The 20,822-nt window shown below is 40.0% G+C and overlaps 2 protein-coding genes across 2 annotated transcripts; one reads left to right on the top strand and one right to left on the bottom strand.

The window, feature by feature from the left end:
* Positions 1-235: 235 nt before the first annotated feature.
* On the bottom strand, positions 236-7,851 carry cdk10 (cyclin dependent kinase 10). Its single transcript, XM_080438382.1, has 13 exons — positions 7,690-7,851; positions 6,857-6,929; positions 6,681-6,752; positions 5,957-6,059; positions 4,510-4,591; positions 3,979-4,046; positions 3,194-3,246; positions 2,919-2,988; positions 2,414-2,473; positions 2,053-2,176; positions 1,589-1,728; positions 1,392-1,444; positions 236-1,290 (listed from the first exon to the last, which is right to left on the bottom strand). The coding sequence occupies exons 1-13, from the start codon at positions 7,774-7,776 to the stop codon at positions 1,196-1,198; spliced, it is 1,080 nt and encodes a 359-aa protein (XP_080294508.1). The 5' UTR covers positions 7,777-7,851; the 3' UTR covers positions 236-1,195.
* A 2,294-nt stretch (positions 7,852-10,145) lies between these two features.
* chmp1a (charged multivesicular body protein 1A) lies at positions 10,146-19,869 on the top strand. The gene is made up of 7 exons (XM_080437155.1): positions 10,146-10,287; positions 11,054-11,073; positions 11,170-11,247; positions 13,290-13,436; positions 14,399-14,527; positions 16,602-16,795; positions 17,352-19,869. Exons 1-7 carry the CDS (start codon positions 10,281-10,283, stop codon positions 17,371-17,373), a joined length of 597 nt encoding a protein of 198 aa, XP_080293281.1. The 5' UTR covers positions 10,146-10,280; the 3' UTR covers positions 17,374-19,869.
* Positions 19,870-20,822: the final 953 nt, after the last annotated feature.

Below are 20,822 nucleotides of genomic sequence, written 5' to 3'. Positions count from 1 at the left end.
TATGGATTATTGTCTCAGATCTACCTGACAAAAGTCAAGAAACCATTTTCATTTTACATTCATATACGTTTTTGTACAAGCCACTGCCAGGGCAATCTGATGGATAGTTCCTCCACATGTGTGTGTGTGTGGGGGGGGGGGGGGGACCAAAAACACGAGGGATTACAGCATGAGTAACATTTAAACCCTGACACTTAAAAGGCTCTTTCAATAGCTAACTTCTGAAAAAACTCAATTGCAAAGAAGTAAATGTTTATTACAATAAATCTGGTAAACAGAGTAAACTCGCATCCAATTTAATAAGTCAACTTAACAATTGTCCTTTGAAAGTTCTCAATCAACTTTACATTAGAAACCTGTACAACTCAACACCAAAGTTACCAATTTATAAGAAAAATATGAAAGGAGATCTACATCTATGGTTGAGTCAAGTTCAGAAGTAACAGACACAGTGGGAAGACAAAAGACAAGCAAACTCTAGGTTGTTGATTCAATCTACGTTAGCACATTCACTTTGTTGTACTCCTTTGAATAAAAATGATTTGGCTGGTCCCTGCAAAACATAAAGCCTAGAGACAAATGCTGGTCCAATCGTGGCCCTTGTACTTCAGGAAAGCTGTCAGGAAACTGCTCTGTGTTTGCCCATACCATTTCCTTATTTAATATACAGGCCTTGGCAGCAATCAGCCAACTAATACATTGCTGAAGCAGTGTATTAGTGTATTACTGTGTAACCAACAGCAGTACTATTGGTTACTCATACAAATACAAGGTAATGATAAATAATAAATATGGCCCCTTTAGTTGTTGTAGGGGTATTGGCCAAGTACATTTGCACATACTTGGAACTTGTCCTCGGCCGGTCCAGGTATGTACTGCTGTTAGTGCGATTTTAATTGCTCATTTTAATTGCTCAAGTTGTACTGTATTGAGCTGAATCGTGCCTAAAACACAGAGGCCTGTCTACCAGACCCAGAAGCATGCAGAGCAGTGCCACGGTCCACCAGGTGGCCTAGACTTTTGCTTGGCTCTATCTGTATACACTAGTATAAACTAAATTGAAACATACTTTATTTGCTCAAAACAAAACAAAACAAAAATCATAATTAAAAACGTCAGCGCATATGCAATGGTCGTCTTAAAAGACGACCAATGAATCAGTTCAGTCCTGTGTGATTTGATATCACTGTCACAATCATACTTTGCTTCGTTTTGCATGTGCCTCTACTGGCGGGGCAGCCCTTTTGTTGCGGTGATGAGGAAAGGTTGGCATAAGTTCAGGCTTGCAGGCTGGAAAGAGCAGAGAACACAGGCTGACTACCAACACACACTGACAACTAGGGGTCACCTTTTGTATATGAGCAAACAACAGGTATCTTTATTATACTTACGTAAAGGTTTCTCCTTGAAATAGGAACTCTCTAAGCACTCTTTGGCAGTAGCCCTGAATTTAATAAAAAAAGACATGGTCAGGATTTTATCTAAATGATAACATGTTTATACAATATGCAACTGCAACCTAATATGACCACCTAGATGGTAATAATATGTTCGTGTGTGTGTATGTATGTGTGAAGTTAGTTGCTACCTGCGCTGTGGGTTGAACATGAAGAGCAGGTTGAGTAGTCGGTGGCCAGCTTCAGACAGCCAGGTGAATTTGTTCTTCAGATTGTTGTACGGCTGCTTCCTCAGACTGTACTGTTTAACAAGAGGGAGTCGAGAGAAACCCTGCACACACACACACACACACACACACACACACACACACACACACACACACACACACACACACACACACACACAGACAGTATTTTTACAGCAAATATCAGACTCAGTGCCTTACATTTATTCCTGAATAAAAAAAGAATATGGATAAGGATAATTCCTTTTAACAGGACGTTCATGAAAGTCCTTGCAGGAAATGCATCTATCTACCATCATAAATATGAAAGCTTAGGGGTGCTAGGTTAAATGATTTATGTTCACTGATTTATGTCATTATTACACAATAATTATTACACAATAATACATATTCAGAGGTTGAATGCTTACAGGCCAGATGCTCTCATTGGGTGTACCCAGCAGCTGAACGATCAGGTCTACCTGCTGGATCTCAGAGCCACCAGGCAGCAGGGGCTTGTGCGCCAGCAGCTCAGCCACGATACATCCTACAGCCCTGCAGACAAACAACATCTCAAATCAGCTAACAGATCCTTGGTGTCTTTCTAAAACAAAATCTAAACTAAAACTAAACACTAAACAAAGAAAGAAAGAAAGATAAAACAACACCACCCTAAGATTAGGCCTTCACAGAGTCAGAGATGTTTATTTGAAACAAGTTCTTCTCAAGGCCATTTTAAGTCAAAAGATACAGTATTTGTCTATTTTTTAATCATGATCCGTGGATCCTCACCACATATCCAGTGCTGATATCTGTGTCTTGGTCCCTAGGAGGAGCTCTGGTGCTCTATACCTGGTGAGAAAGAGACGGACAGATAAAACCTAAATTATACTTTGTTGTACGACTCACAAGAAATAACTGATGGGTCAAGTTTTTCAGTTGAAAATCAGTTCTCGACGAGTGACATGGCCGGTAACAGCGGGGTCAAATAACAGCGGCACGGCAACTCTCCTACCGGATCAATACCGTCAGGAGAAGGCGTGCTCTACTCAAGGGGAGTCTTGAGAAGTAGTCTCTTAGTTTAACTAGGTGCAGATTCTTGAGGATATATACAATGAAAGGATTATCCTCACTCTCTTCAGTTGTTTCATATGTTCTTTCTTAATAGGTTCACAACAGCAGCAGTAGTCTATCTAGAGAAACGGACGCGTTTCAGCACGTCGGCCTTCCTCAGCGTTTCAAACTGAAACGCAGCCCTTGTCTGTCACACACACACACACGCACACGCGCCACTCACCACAGTGTGACCACTCTGGGGGTCATAGGCAGCATGGGTATGCCGTTCAGACGGGCCAAGCCAAAATCGGCTGTTAAGAGAAAAAAGTGAGAAACCTTTTAGTCAAGTCAAGTTTATTTGCATTGCCCATCATCACTGTTAACAGTGTCAAAGGGCTTTACATACCCACATTTAACAAAGGAAGCAAAACAACACCCCTGTCCTTTGACCCTCAATTGGGCAAGGACCGGTGGTTAAGTGATGGTGGTAGTTATTATGTTATAATGATGACTCACCTATCTTTACACAGCCCTTGTCTGTCATCAGCAGATTAGACACCTTCAGGTCCCTGGTAACAAGACATACAGTACAGAGTCATTAAAATCATCATGGAGGCACCGGATAGTGTCAACCACATACTGTAATCACACAACGTCCATGATGTGATTCCACTAATTGTCCTGTATAAATAAATTAAAAAAATATATTATGGGGCAGCTGATAATATCAGTTTTGCCAATTATGCAGCCGATGTGACCCAATTTTTAACCACAGAGTCAGAATATACAGTAAACTAGCCTACAGAAAGAAATGTTATTTCTTGACTTATCATTGGTTTTCCCAACATTTTGTAATAATTTGCCTTCCTGTGATCCACTTATCTAACATTTCTAATAACAGTCACATATATTCACAGCACAGATAATTAACTTTCTTTCTACAATTGAGTGTCAGAGTCAGAGACCAACCTGTGTATAGGCCTGTCACAATTACAACATAATCGCCTAAATACAATTATTTGAGGTAATTGCAATTCATAATCGTCATAATCATTTCCATGTTGATTTTTTTTAAATAAAATTTGAAACATTTTCAAAAATAGTGGAAATAGCCGATCCACAAGCTCACATGCTTTGATGTTTTATACATATAAAGTTATTAAATCATGTTATTTGTCATATCTGCCCTGTGCACCTTTTGTTTACGAAGTCTAAAAGCCAAACAGAAATGTATGTTTTATTCATAATGGTCCAATGTTCAATAATCGTCATGTAAAATGTCATAATCGGGACAGCCCTACCTGTGTAGAATGAAGTTATGGTGGAGGTACTCTAGGCCCCTTAGCAACTGAAGGACAATACATTTCACCTGGCAAAATCAAAGTAAATTGAGCATTAGTCCACAGAGGACATCGAATGAAAGAATCATACATATTGCACTTTGAGGAAGGGTGTACTGTACTATATACTGGATTATTCAAACCTGAGTCCAATCAATGAAATATCAAAGAACAAGAGATCACAACCAAACCTTAGATGACAAATTTCCAAAAGCTATTACGGTAATGCCATTCAGCCATGTTTTTGAGAATATTAAAATATACTTGTGGAACTGTTAAAAATTAATTGTGATTATTTCAAGAAAATAACTGATTTTGATTGGTCATAATAAGCATAACCGTGGAACTGAACACAAAGACCAAAACTAAATGTGCTCTTAAGACCAAGGACACCCTCTAACACCAGCTTTTAAAAAGGAATACCTCTTGAAAGACATTGAAAGAATATGAGTTTTTGTCACTTCTAGACATACATTTTCCACTCTGACATACCTGAGCCTCAGAGAATGGAGTCGTCATGTTCTCCAGTAAACTGGCCAAGTCTTGTTCACAGTAGCTCATTACCAGAAACAGGCTGGATAAGACAGAGATATAAACCAGGTAAACCATTTTTTTTATTGTTTTCCTTTTAAATCTCAACATGCAAGTTAGATTTGATGGCAGATTTTGTGCAAGCTAAAAACAGCACAACTCTCACTGTTACCAACAAAAAACTAACATCATCAATCTGCTTTCAGGGGTAGACATTAAAAGGGGCCAGTGACTTTTCAAGTTCACTGGTTCACTTTCCCTAAAACAAAAATCCCTAAATATTCCCTAAAATAAACAAGCAAAAAACGGTACAACGGTGAAAATGCCGATCTACAAGCTCACAGCATGTCACAAATGCAACACATTTGCAACACAGTGAACTTGTAGATCAGCGTTTTTGAGTCACACCGTTGTATGACGAAGGCATATACATAAGTCTCGCCATTGTGGCTGAAACTTTCTCTCCCTCTTTTTCATCACTACCTTTCCCTCTCCCTACAATCGCCCGGTGACTTTCATTTCTGTTTGGCCGGATACTGGTGGTTTTAAAAAGATTTGGAACTTAGAAGATGAATGAAAAAGACGACAGGAACGCCAGGTGGAGAAAACATAAGCACGCAACTGCTTGCACTGAGGTCTGGGGGCAGAGCGCTGCACACAGACAGCAGATGGCTCTGTCTTTGATCCAATATGACATCGGGCTCACCTTTTAGCAGTAATTAATGAGACGACTTCACAGAAATCATTACAAAACACGGTACCACTGGGATATAATGTTAAATTAGATGTTAATATTTGTATTTTATTTTCAAGGCATAATTTTCTCATTTAAAATGAGCAGCGTAGGCCTGGACCGCTGGCGTAGCGGTCCGGGCACCTAGGCTACAATGTAGCCTGACAGCGTGTCGCGGGTTCGAGTCCCGATCCCAACGGCCTTTGCTGCATGTCACTCCCCATCTCATATACATGAAAATGACCAGATCTCACAAAAGACCAGTCCCACAAGCCCTGGCATATAACACAACACACACAGACAGCAGTGTGCACAAGCTAAAACGAGACAACGCTCCCTGCTTACTTCCAGCTCTGTTCCGGTCAGATTGGCACTGAAAACCATGACTGTGGAGGGACAAACATGCAAGCACTTACTGCACCCACCCAGCCACCCACTGCTCCTTATATCTAGGATGGGTAAGGACAAATCTCACAGATGTGCAAATCTACAAATACCACAACAACTGCACAAGCATGCACAAACACTCTCTCTCTTTCTCTCACACACAGACATTCAGTCACATAATTATGTGACTCACAGATTTACTTTGGAATCGCTCTCACTGAAATACACATGCATGCTGTGATCACGTGTTCTGCATGTGTCTTTGTGTACAGTGTGTGTGTGTTTTACCTCTCCAGCTGGCTTCCTATGACTACCTCCTTCAGCTCCACTATATTGGGATGTCTCAGCCTCAGGAGCAGTGTGATCTCCCGGAGACTGCTGATAGGGATGCCTGCGAGAGAGAACGGAAATCCCAAATATCTCACATAGACAATAACACACACATAATTACACAATAGGGATTAGGCACACACACACACACACACACACACACACACACACACACACACACACACACACACACACACACACACACACACACACACACACACACACACACACACACACACACACACACACACACACACACACACACACACACACACACACACACACACACACACACACACACACCTCTCCATTGTTTGTGTGAGCATCAGCAAACAGTTGTATCTTTGTCTATTTGTCTCTTTTGCGTTTGTATGTGCACGAGAGAGAAGAAGTGATAGAGAAAAATAAAAGTAGAGAGAGCCCCAAGAAAAAACATACCATATCGTACAAGGTCAAGTAACTCATCTCCCTCCCTTCATACCTCATTGTCTACAGCAACAGAGGACAAGAAAAGACTAAATTAAGGAGAATATGGAGAGAATTAATGGAAAAGTCAAACCAATTTGGACAGTTGAAATGCATGCTAATGCCAAGGTTGTATCGCTATGCACCTTTCTTGCCACATAGAGAACATGAGCAAAGGTTATTGTTAAGAAATCTGAGTTTACAGCAATAGTCTTACCATCTTTCTCTTTGTCCATGCGGACTTTCTTCAGTGCTACAATCTCATCTGACTTGGTGTCCCGGGCACGGTCTGTGAAAAATGGAGGAACACGTGTGTTATCTAATGAACAGTTCCAAATCGGGCAGGTCCAGTGAAGTTTATGTTGTACGCTAATTTGACCAGTAATAACTTACAAACAATGCCATAGGTTCCTTCGCCTATTCGGTTCAGTTTCTCAAATTCTTTGACACTCCTGCAGTTCCCAAACTGAAAAGGGAAAGGGAATGGAATTCTTAGTCTTGTTACAATTACAAGAATGTACAGGAAACTTAATAATAAATCAAACTTTAGGCTAGAACATGTAGAATAATGTTACCCACAAACAACGAGAAGGGCTTCCAAACTGGCCCCCCAAAATGAAAAAGGCTAGCATCTTAAAAGCAAGGAACACATAGTCTTGTCAACATACAGCAAATGGCTGTACACGTGTTTTGAACTAAATAGATTTAGATGAACTGTGCACTGTTAATGTTTTCCTGCATTCGAGGAGCTTATATCTTCATTATTATAATTATTTCTTCATTAATGTTGCCCAAGACTCTAGCTTTTCTTTAGCACCTTTTGGGACCCCGATTGCTTTTTTTGGATTTGAGAAATACAAAAAACTGGTATTCAGAGTCCGAAAGGGGCTAGGCTTTTCTTTAGAAAGCACATTTTAGTGCAAGGCAACAAAAAAAACTCCAATTAATCCAGGTCAGGTGCTTTCAGCCACGTAGTCAGTGATGTTTTTGACCCTAGCTGAGTTATGATAATATTATTATGCCATGGCACGTGCATGTCCATAACATATCTATGACACCCATTTAAAAAAAAAAAAAACTTTCATAGAATATAATCCGAAAAGGACCACTTGGTTGGTAGTAGCGTGCTAGCTGGCTGCGGTACTGATGGAACAGACAGTTGCCAAACATTCAGAGTTTGCTCACAGCTAACGGTGGCAGTAATTAAAGCAATTTGTTATCTTTACCCTATCCTTTTGCGGGACGGTAAATTTTCTGTTGTTCTTTATGGATTTCAGTCTTATAGGGTCCGGTTCGTCATCGCCAGCCTCCATTCTCAGCTCTGAGCTAAAACAGTCAACTCAAGGCATGACTTAGGATCTATGGTCAACAAAACAGACTGTGGGTGCCGCCATTGATCGTGTTCAGTTGAGCTGCAAAAAGGACAACCATATGCTTTACCGGAGTTCGAGTAGTCGTCCTGTCATTTCACTTATTAATGACAGGCTGTGTGGAAATTAAATAATGATAATAAAGAAAATAATAATAATAATAATAACAACAAGACTGTCCTCGGGTAGAAATAACGCATAATAATATTATTAATAATAATAATAATAATAATAATAATAACATGACGCTTAGACAGTCATGTTTCAGGGCTAATAATAATGATGATCATGAAGAAGTCAGGACATATAATAGTTTTTTATATATATATATATGTCTACTACTTTCATCTCAGAATTGTTTGTTCTGCTCTTATTTGTGCATAGAGACACACGGCCGGAAGCGGAAGGCCTACAAATCCACGCCCACTTTTGACACTCTGGGTCCGTTAGAACGATGAACTGCAGCTCTCAATGCAATCTCTATGAGAGGCATTGTAAAATACCGTCATTTCACTGGTTAACTACTGAGGCTGTAGCGATTTTTTTGTGTTCTAATAATCTGTCCCATTTGTTTAATTTGTCCTTTTTAATGTCCCATATCTTTCATCTCGATATACTACCCACAATATACTTAGCCATGGTTCACATGACGCTTGTATACAAGCGTCATGGTGCCCTGTCCCCCTGGTCTAAAGTTTTGTTCGATTTTTTCAGATTGCCATCGCTCACATAAACATAAACGTTCAGATTTCAAATATAAAGTGCTTACCACCGAGCCACGGATGTTACAAGGCGATGTGGACCGCGATGAGTACCCGTATCTCCCGTATTGTTCAATAAAAAGCATTTTAATCCCATCGCCGTCCATTTTCTCCAAATTGTCTCCTATACTTTCAACCATGCGACACTAATGGTTGGGAGGTGTATTGCACTCTGATACATTACAAAACAAAAAAAAACAAAAAAAGAAAATGGCCGGCGATGGGATTAAAATGCTTTTTATTGAACAATACGGGAGATACGGGTACTCATCGCGGTCCGCATCGCCTTGTAACATCCGTGGCTCGGTGGTAAGCACTTTATATTTGAAATCTGAACGTTTATGTTTATGTGAGAGATGGCAATGTGAAAAAAATCGAACACAACTTTAGACCAGGGGGACTCGGCACCATGACTGTCATGGTATGACAGTCATGTTTCAGGGCTACAATATACTATAATATACTCCATCAGTATGTCAAAACCGCTAGCATCGGAGATCTATATCGCATGGTATATACGTCACGGACGCATCCCTTGAGGTTTTCAATACCCAGAAAACTGGCGAAAGTGGCCGTTTTCAATAGGTTTTGGTCATTATCTCTGGAACAGAAGGTCCAATCTGCTCAGTTCAAAGCTTGTTGGATGTGTGACTTTGAGGACATTAAGCACGCAATGACACATTTTCGTTTTTTTTTTATTTTTTTAGGGGAGGCGAGATCTTAGTTGGGCAGGCGACCGCCTCTCCTGCCTCTACAGTGCGTACGCCACTGGTCGGCGCTCGGCACTCGTAAAGACAGTGATGTCACTGAAATGCCCGTCTGCTGTCTACCCTCTGCTGTGTTAGCATTATGGGTAACTCGTTAAAGTGGCAAATTAAATGTGAAACACATCAACTATTAAGAAAACAAGAAGATATGTTGACAAAGACACTCCATACATTTGGAAACATATTTTTATTTAAATCAATATCGTCTTCAGTTAATGCAGGATAATTTTAAAAGTAGGCTAACTTTCATATCCTCTCAATAGCGAATGCATTGGCAGCTGCAGTTCATCGTTCTAACGGACCTCGAGTAGCGGCGCTGTCTCAAAAGTGGGCGTGAAATTTGTAGTCCCCGTGTGTCTCTATGTAGCTAAATTACTATTCTCATTTGTAGTAGGCTAATTAGAATCAGTCAGCATAATTGAATTGATTATTGAAAGAAAGAAAACACATGGTACTACTCAGACAGTTTACACACATTTGCTTTTTTGGTAGGCCTATCATTTGACAGATATGTGCAAATATACAATGGTTATGTACATGTATGCATTTGTGTCAATAAAAACAAACACAAGCCATAATGAATGCATCTTTGTTAAAGGATGTCACGTTATTGCATACTCCGTTTGGTTTGCAGCTGTATCATCATGTAAAGTTACAAATATGCATGGTGTTCAGGCATGGTTGGCCAACGCACTGTGCAGTAGCCTATGTTATGTTTTCATTGGGGTGGGCGGGGCTGCCTCGTTGTGTTCGGCTCCACCCAGGGACTCGCTCTGGCTCCACCCCTAACCACGTGACCGCCGCTGAACCAGGAAGTGTAGAGTCGGATACAGGAATCAAAATAACAGATCAATAACTGTTTGCTGTCGAAGTGAATTACCTAATTCTGTGATCGCTCGAAATTTAGCAACACCTCGACATGGATGGTATGTATGGGATTACCTCCGAAGTGTCAATCTTCTACTGTTCGCCTTTGTTTTCGAGCTATCAGACTAGCGTGACAGCTAGTTAGCTAACGTTCAGCTACATCTTACTTGTCTTGAACGTGAACAGATTTAGTAGAGGTACTCGTTGATTTCGTGGCTGTTTGTGTTGTGTTATACGGTCAATCACTACCTCTCTGATTGCCTTGGGATTTCATGTTACTTTCTAACCTGTTTTACTCGAGCTGGCCAAAGAAGAGCCTTGACACCAGCATGCAAGTTCTTTCCACAAGCGAGGTGCACCCTTCTGTCAGACAAGCATGGCCTACTTTGGCATGTTTTTGTTGTGTTTAATATTGGCATAATGTAGACCAGTGATTGTCAACTTTGTATTTAAAGGACTCCCAGTTTAGTATGCTTTAGGCCACGGACCCCCATTTGATTCGATTGTATATATATTCCTCTATTGGGACCCTAATCTATTGATTTAACTCTTGAGAGTGACCTTTAATGGGTCCATTTGTACACTCTTTTAGACTCGTAAAAGTCCAATTGGTTCCTATCAGTTTAGCAGGGTTCCTCCTGGAACCCATCCAAGGACACATGATGGGGTCCCTGGATCCCACATTGAGAACCAGTTATGTAGACATTAATATGTAGGCTAAATATTTAGCATAGGGACATCAAATACATTAGGGAACAGAATTAGTGAGGTTACAGAATGATGGAAAATCTCGGTTCCTAATTCCTTTTCTCTCCCTCTCCACAGAAACGCTCTTCCAGTTGAAGGTACATTTCTGAGAAACAGTCTGGCTGATCTAAAGTTTGATAGTCATATAAACCATCTTTTTTTTAATTTGTTTTAATTGAGTTTGTGCATCTCAGTTTACAGCTAAGCAGCTGGAGAAGCTTGCCAAAAAGGCAGAGAAGGATTCAGAGAAAGAACAGGCCAAAGTCAAGAAGGTGAGTGAAACTCCATTTATATTCCATTGTGTGATGTACAATTAATTAAGCTGTAACAGAAGCCAATGGGCGTTCTGTGGTTGGTTGTCAGGATGTTCTCAGCATGTTAAACTAAATGTATTTTTCTGGACCACCACATGTAAAACTGTTACATCCAAAGCCCATAGATGACACGCTAAACTCTTTCTATAAAAGTCTTCTTCGTCTTAGGTACTTCTTTTGTGTGCGCGCATCTTACCTTTTGGTTTTTGTTACTATTGTGACTTGGTGTTTGGTGTCCGCCCTATGCCAAATCACATAGTTGCTGAGGCATTTGGGTGTGGCTGTATTTTGCCATTGAGTCATTCATCTATTCTTTAGGACCTAAGCAGACTTGACTTATTTTTAATAATCAGACAGTTCAAAATCAAATGTTATAACCCAAAGATAGATATGACAATTTGTACTTAAAAGATCTCCAGAAGTCCAGATCTATAAATAGTATGTTCTGCTAGCACCCAGGTGTCAGGGTTAGAAGTGGCAGGCGTTAGCCAGCAGATGGCAGTCAACGTTTATTATTGAACAAGGAGCCCACTAGTTACTGTTTACTTTATGATACCTTGCTTTCCTGACATTGGGTCTAGAAAGCTTATTGTTTCATATGGAACTATGATTATTGAGAATGAATGTGCTGCAGTGAAATTGCGTTTCCAGCTGATTTGTTTATCAGTATAGAATAGAAAGTTGAATGACTTCACTTATGTAGCAAAGGGGTGATAAAGTAGCCCATCCCTTCTTGTTTCACTGGGTAGATATGTCTGTTGAATGTGAATGTTTGAATTCACTTACTATATATATATATTTACATTTTAAATGTATTTTAATGTGGGGGGGGGGGTGAAGGTTGTATCATCTGTCTAGATTAGACTCTAGAGTAGACTGTAATATTATTTTGCACTTTTCTCAACAAATAAGAGCCAGGTTAAGATTTCAGACATTAAGCAGACATGAATTAAAAAGGTTACAAAAGATTGCAAGGCACCAAACTGCTCATCAGGAGCAGTTAGGGACTCAGGGTCTTGCTCAAGGACACTCCCAACACAGAGCCAGGAATTGAACTTCTGGCTTCCAGGCTGTTTCTTTACCATTACAATAGTTTTGCTCGTCACTGTGTGGCAGCTAAAATTGTATATAAAATATGCATACAAAATGAAATCAACATGTTCTTAAACTTGGTGAAATGAGAAATAATAAGCAAACAATAATTTCAGTAAATATGAAATGTAGAACAGTGGTCCCCACACTTTTCTGGATCAGGGACCACTTGAAAAAATTAAGCGTTCGCAGCCGAACACGGCAGCCGAATCAGAGCAATCAGAGTTTATTTTAATGATTAATCGATTGTGTTTCAGCTTGGATCAATGGAACCAACATAGTATTCTTTAAAGTTCTTATTTATTGGTATCACTATGAAAACATTTTAAAGTGTTAAAGAAAAAAAATACCATGTCATTCTGGTAGCCCTGCTGCTAGCAATCTCAAACAACACATCTCGAAGCTACCAACTGTTGCCATGGAATTTGGTGTGCATCTTCATGCTCGATAGCATTGGATCAAATTTTGATGCCCCTATGGTCTTTCCACTGGTGCCACCCCTAGGCCAAAATCTCCACGTGCACACTATCTCAGAATCCGATTGGAGGATTGCCATGAAACTTGCTAAGTGTATTAATACTCACTGCAGCCTTTTTAGTTACCCCATGACCTTTTCTCTATCGCTATCCTCAAGACAAAGTGTAAACTTTCCACACAATATTTTGACAGGATAGAATCAAAACCCTGACGAAGACTATCCTGTAGAAACGTTGGCTTCTGTATTTTTGATAAATAAATATTGCATCGGGGCTACAAGCGATTTTGTGACACACCCACAAACATTTACTTCCCTCACAGTGCTTGTTGGTAAAGAGTAGTCCTAACTTGACATCATGGTTGCCCTAAATCATTCACATTTAGAAACACACAAGATATGCTAAGGTCACCGTTTGTTTTTCCCATTGCAGGCTCTCCAACAAAAGAATGTGGAAGTTGCCAGAGTTTATGCAGAGAACGCCATCCGGAAGAAAAATGAGGGCCTTAATTGGCTGCGCATGGCGTCTCGTGTTGACGCAGTGGCATCTAAAGTTCAGACTGCTGTCACCATGAAGGGGGTAAATTACTATTTTTAGATGGCGATTGTGCCGCTGTCCTGCACATCTGCTATGCTCATTTATATTTTATAGGCCTATGTCATACCAACAATGGCATATAGAGAATCAGCTAGATCATTTTGATCATGACCCATTTTCAAATAATCCAATTACATAATCCCTTCCATTCCCTCTGAATTACATGTTCTCTTTTGTTACATCCCAGTCTAGGAGGGAAAGGGAATATCCAGTAAACTAACTGGAAAAGATAACTGATGGACATAGTGAATCTGTGCTTATTTACATTGTGGCCCTCACTGAAGCTACACAAAAGGTGGAAAGCCAAACCAAAGAAAAGGGGAAAAGACTGGTGGCGCAAGCAAAAAAAAAGGGACAACAAATGCATTAAACAAAAGTTACAATGGGTGGCACTCACCTCTAAGCCTAGTGTGTTTAACAGAAAATACTCCACTAAAGTGGTCGAAGTATAAGAGGGTATCCCCCAAACCTTACCTAGTATTTTAGTGTAATAACAATAATGGCTTAAATGGACAGAATATAACAGACTTGACAGATAGTTATACTAAATTAAGGTGGGAAAAGGGGACACTAACAGGTGCTTTTTATTAGAAGTGGCTGGAGGTGATTGGAGGACCAATTGGGTGGTGAGGTGGAGTTTCATTGGTGGTGGAAAGATAGATGGGCTGAACCTGAGTTGAGGAGGGACGGATGGGGGGGGACTCAGCAACCCAAGTGCATGCATAAAAGCATACACGTTACATCTTTGATAAAAGAAACTCTTCCTCTCTGTCCTCACCTACAATTCCACACTATTGCCTAGAGAGGCCAACAGAATGTAAACTGTTGCACTTTCATAGAATGTTGTTAGGAACTCAGGACAAACACTGTGAATTCAAACTTTTTCTACTATCTGAATGGAATATTCATTCTGTGTTTCACTATTCAATTTTCCCCCTCTCCAGGTGACTAAGAACATGACACAAGTGACAAAGGCCTTAGACAAGGCTCTGGGCTCTATGGACCTGCAGAAAGTCTCTGCTGTTATGGATAAATTTGAAACGCAGGTTCAGAACCTCGATGTCCACACTTCGGTGAGTGGGGACTGTCTCCCCATCAGTGTCATTGTGTTTGTCTGTGCATAAGAGTATGTGTTGTCATTGTACCAGTACAACAGAATTGAGTTTAGCACCACTCTGGGCAAAAAATAGACATTGAATGAATACAAATATGTACAAGGGATATACTGTAATTGTAGGTCACCACATTTTATATCACCTTTGGGTGGTCAACTGCCAGGGGCTATGTGCTGCTTTATTTACCCTACTCCCTGCTGACTATTGAGGTTTTTACATTGTTGTTCCTGTCCATAGAACAAACAAATCGATTTAAAGGCTTGATAATTTGTGTCGATTAGATTTCGGTTTTTTTTCTTCCTATAGACAGCATCAAAGCTCCCCTTTCAGCACAATTGTTTCTGTCTTCACATGGTGAAATCCAATTTCAGCTTTCTATTTAGATTTTTATCCCCACTGGCCACAGGGCTCTGAGGTTGACTGTGTCGGTCTGTCAGTCTGTTAACACCTATATCTCGAAAACTACTGGATGGATTGCCATGGAATTTTCTGTGCACCTTCCATGAACCCCAGATGATGTTTTGGTTCAACAGCACCCCATGGCCTTTCATCTAGCGGCGTCCATCGGCCAAACATTCCACTTGCACACAAATTATTTCATCATCTATCTAGAAAAGCGCGCTCCTCGGATAGCAGATCTCCACCAGGCCTTGCTTACCCAGGGCTGTGTCAGTCGTGGGGTGCTGCCATCAGGACACGAGGAAGCTGCGGGGGGAAATAAGAGTTTTTATGACAGATGGTTTGTGTTTGTGGCACCCCTATAGGCAGAAGTGAAACGGCTTTAGGAGGTGCGCTGTATAGAGGCCCCTCAACATTCGATTCCAATTTGGGTATGATTGGATGTTGCGTGCATTATATATGCCATTTTTGTAAGAAATGGAACAACTTTGTGAAGGACCATTTGTACGTAATTTGGTGTGGGGGGTGGGAAAATCAAGTCTCTGGAACAAAAAATGTCATTTTAGCATTTGTGAAGCCCCCTAATGTGTGTATGTGAAATTGCTCGGTGTTGTTTAAAGGCCCCTTGATGTGTGATTCAAATTTGGGCCAGATCGGATGTTGCGTCCATGATTTGTGGCATCCTTTGCTAAACGGGCCCCTCTCGCAAACTTTAGATGCCTATCATAGCTAATCGTAATGGACCGACAGGGCCGAAAACACAATCCCCGCCCCCAGATAATTAATCTATGGCAAATTGCCATTAAACTTGGTCAGCGCTTTCATGCTCCCTGGAAGATTAACACTATTGGAGTGACCCCATGACTTATCCTCTAGCGCCACCCTCAGGCCAAAATATCACCTTGATTCAACATATCTCATAAGCTTAAGTGGAAGATTCAAGGATGAACCCTACTGATATTGGTGACTCCAAGGCTTTTCCTCTAGCGCAGTGGTAGCCAGCATGGTGCTCGTGAGCACCTGGTCGTCTGCGGGGAGCCAATGAGGCACCCCCTGCGCATGTTCTATAAATAGCATGTCACCGGTAGAGTGCGTTCTAAAAATAGCCTAAATGGTGTGGCAGAGATAGAAATTGCCCTTTGTGTCTAATTTTATATACAGGTTGTGTATGCGTATTTTTTTCTAGACCATGTTTAAATGTTATCACTTTAAAATGTTGAAACAGATTTATGCTGAGATAATCATTAAACTAGGATGTTTAAATATATGTTTTCCTATGATCACTTGGTAAAACATTATTAATAATGATTGTGAGGAATCAGTAATTAGTGAACGTAATAGTATCCTATTAGGCTATACTCTTACTCTATATTAGCCTGTTAGGCTATATACTATTAAATAATAATTTAAAGGTTAATTGAGCGAATGTATATCATTCAGGCGAAGGCGATTTATATCAAACAAGTAGCCCTTCATATCACTCTCTACCGTTCAGGGAGCCTTCAGCCTCAGAAAGGTTGGTGACCCTTGCGCAGGAGCAGCACAGACTCTAGTGGACTCCTATTGGACACCACCGTTCTACTATTTCATGATCAACTCAGGCAATTCTCGTCTCTGTCTCTCTCAACACTAGGTGATGGAGGATTCAATGAGCTCGGCCACTACGCTGACCACGCCCCAGGATCAAGTGGATGATCTGATTCACCAGATAGCAGAGGAGGGTGGTCTGGAGGTGATGGACCAGCTCAGTCAGCTGCCTGCAGGAGCCAGCTCACTGGGTGGTGAGTCCTCACGCCAGCAAGACAAGGAGGATCTGCTGTCCCGAAGGTAGGGAGCCATATTTGTATAATATTTAACATGTATGGTGCATTTAGTGCACTATATATGTGTGTGTGTATATATGTATGTATATATATGTATGTGTGTGTGTGTGTGTGTGTGTGTGTGTGTGTGTGTGTGTGTGTGTGTGTGTGTGTGTGTGTGTGTATATGTATGTATGTACACACACACACACACACACACTGTATTTTGTTGCTGTCATGTAAATGTAATTTATTTTTCGTAAATTAATGTCCTACTCCGTGAGTGTCGCGTAAAAACAAATGTAAACATTTTGAAAGTGAAAGAGGTTGTGTGTCTTGTCTGTGTGTTTCATAAATACTGAACCAATAAAAAGTATTAATAGCTTTTGACTATATAATAACTATATTGAATCTGTTTTTTTTTTTCATTTCCTGAAAAGTTATGCTTTTGGATGGAAACCATAGGTTTCCATCTGACAGCGACAAATACAATATACTGTATATGATGGATTGATAGATGGATAGCCAAGTTTGTGTGAAGTCTTGTTTTTCAATGCTACGCATTTTTTATTGTCATGCAGGTTGGCCGCTTTACGGAACTGAAGACCGGTTGAAGGATGTGTGGCGAGCTTGCAACAGATGCTTTGAGACAGACAAATTGTAAAGACACCGACAGGCGCTGTGTGTTTGTGTGTGTGTTTCTATTGAACTATTCCTACCTTGAGGAGTTAATGAACCTATTGATTACCATCCCCTGGGCTATAAATACACACTTCATACGCTAGAGGCAACACGTGAGAAGACTTTACCACCCTGTCTGTTCTCTCTCCTCTCTTGTTTTTTTGTTTTACTTTCACACATGTTTTCTTTTTTGGGTTTTCTCTCATTCACCTTCCCCTCACTTATTTGCTGTATCATTTCCTGTCACTCACTCACTCTCTCACACACACACACACACACACACACACACACACACACACACACACACACACACACACACACACACACACACACACACACAGACACACACACACGTCCTCCCACCACCTCTGAAAATCTTCTCATGGTTTCTCTATCTCAAGCCCTTGTCACACACATCTGGATGTGTTCTTTCCTTTGTAAAGAAAAAGAAAAAAACATTTTACATAATGTACAATGGCAAAAGAGTTTTAATAAGTAGAAATATTGATATAAGGGAGTCTGTCTCTCCCTGACACTTAATGGTTGTAGGGTGGGTTGAAGATGTATGGGTTTTATTTTATGTTTGTCAGACTCTTGTGTTTTCAACCTGCTGTCAGACATGATGCAGATTGTGACATATGATTGAGGTGGTTCCATACTGCGCATGGAAATTCTGTGAAGCCCATGCTAATTCTACAGAAATCATATGCAGTAGATGGGGAAAGGGGTATGTACTCATATGCTGATATATGCTAATATGATTACTTGTATTGGGAGCTAAGGCATGATGGCATGTTGATAACACTAACCACAGGAATCGGTAATGAGAGAGAGACACAAGCAATTGCCTGTTTTTCTTCTTTTTTCTTCATCCTAACACCTGAAGGCTTCTTGATGACAAGAGACAAAGGACAATCCTCGATAGTTTTCTGATTTCAACTTTCAAATTATATATTTTCATTCTCATCTTTATTTTTTTGTCCAGCTCTATTGATTATATCCCATGCCTGTGTTCTTCATTTTTGCTTTGAGCATTGTACGCCTTATTTGCGATGCATGTGCTTGCATAGGTGCTTCCCTCTCAGTGCCTGAATGACACTAGTGTAGAGAATGATCAGAAGGTAATGGAACCTGCACTTTGTCATTTCCGTCTTAACCACTTGTAATCCTGTTGTCTATCAAGGTCTGTTATTTATCCAAGGCTCTCCACATCAGACTGCTAATTTGTGAGCTTTGAACAGTTGGTTCTCAGTGGTTCTCTGAACATCTCAGTCTTTATTACCAGAGGCCACCTCTGGTCAAGATTTCTGTTCAGAAGTATTTGAAAAAACTCTGGTTGCCATTATGATCATTGGTGTATATTATTATATATACGTATGTTCTCTAAAGCAGTGTATATCAACCCTGGCAAACGTCCCAATTTTGGGCCGGGGCTACTGCTGAGGTGTGCCGCGCCGTTTGAAGAAGGTTTGAAAAAATATAATTAAATTTAATTTTTTTAAACAATAATAATAATCAGGCATGCAAACAGCCCCGAGGTGAAAAGGGTGACAACATGCTGTTTTTTTCGGGTCAGGTGTCACACTATTGCCCTATTTGGATTAAAAACGGCTAGTGGAAGCTGAAAAGCTACAAGTTTGCATGTCTGAATAATGCAAAAACAGAAATATTTGTTTGCATTTGCTTTTTTTATATATATATATATATACCGTATATCTAGGTGTGCCCTGGGATTTTTTGGCTATGCCAAAAAAGGTTGATAGACACTGCTCTAAAGGGGTGAAGTTGCTCATAGGTGCTGATCAGTTTTTAGTTTTGGGTGTCTGGCTGGCTTGTGGTGATTACAGTAAGTGAAGGCCTACCAGTGACCACATCTCTGCCTTTAAATTTGTTGGTTTCTCTGAAAAGAAGCCATCTTAGAACGTCTGTGATTATCTCCAACCCCACACCCAGTCAAAATGTATTTTGGGTATCTGACAATTGATTCAACATAGATGTGTATAATTTAGCTTTTTTGTATTTGGCAGGGATTTTTGTTACTTCTACTTTACCTTTGTCGTCCCAGGATTTATGTGCAGGGCTTAATGGTTTTCAGATCATTTGAAAACTTAAAGAAGAAAGCATAAAATTAAAGGAATTGTGTCTTTGGGCTTCTGAAGCCTACTTAGATCTCTAATGTGCTCTTTTATCTGAAAATAGAACTGTGGTTTGTATTTTGTATTGATGCTTACTTAAAGCACTTGATTTAGTTGAGGCAGGTCTATGCCTATGATCAACTTCACCCTTAACCCTTTCTTTCATTTTAACATGGAGGGGTTATTTATACTCTAAGGTTGCACAGACTTTGCAGTACTTTTGTTTGGTATATTTATCTTGTGAAAATAAATCTGCCCTCTGATACTGAGGCTGTCATTTGACTTCAAATATTTGAAATGTTTTTATTTATAATTTCTATATATATGTATTCTTTAATATGTGTGTTTTGCGGTGTGTTGACTGTATCATTTTCCTTATGTGTTAAACAATGATTGTGCTTCTGGTGACATCTACTGTTGCTTTAAACTTTAAAGCAATGGTAGATGTCACCATAAGCACAGTCAGTCATGTCAGGTTTAAATGCAGCACTCACACATTAGCAAGGCAATGGAATTTGGTTTTATGCAACTTCTTCCTCTTTTGCAAACATTTTGCTGTTGTTTCTCCATCTGTTTCTTATTACACTTGGTTATTGTAAAAGGGAGGCTCCAATGAGTGAATACAAACAGGTGGTTCTAAATAAGCACCTCATTATTATAATGATCAAGGATGACTCATAAAGCTTACTGTGAATGTTACTCAGATTGAAACTTCTTATTTGAGATATTTTATGAATAACCACCCACTTCCTTATGTTCACATTTTGTTCACATTAAAGGGCAAATACAGGCAACTCCATTCAGTGTTTCACAAAAAAAATGATCATGATAAGAAACCAATATTGATTTTATTCCAGACTGTTCACAGTTAATACAATATCTTTGCCTTAAGATTTGCCTTTGCAAGTTTTCCTGTAATTTGTCACTGGGGTGTTAGTGCAAAAGTCAAGTCAAATCAAATCAAATCAAACTTTATTTGTATAGCACATTTACAACAGCCCAAAGCCGACCAAAGTGCTGAACATGGTTAAAACAAGGTAATTCAGACACAGAAGCATCAACAAATAATATGTACACAGGACAAAAAAGAAAAACAAAACAATGCAGTTAGGTAGGTAGGAGTGTGAAGAGTGAGAAGAATATGTTTTTCCTCTTCATCCTCTCCCCATTTCTTTTATATTTTTATTTGTGTGTGTGAAAGGGGTTGCCAGTTAAATGAACATACCACAGTCAGTC

This window comes from Gymnoscopelus braueri (genome assembly GCF_963280865.1).
Source record: "Gymnoscopelus braueri genome assembly, chromosome: 9".
Lineage (NCBI taxonomy): Eukaryota > Metazoa > Chordata > Actinopteri > Myctophiformes > Myctophidae > Gymnoscopelus > Gymnoscopelus braueri.
This window is presented reverse-complemented; position numbering and strand designations above follow the sequence as displayed.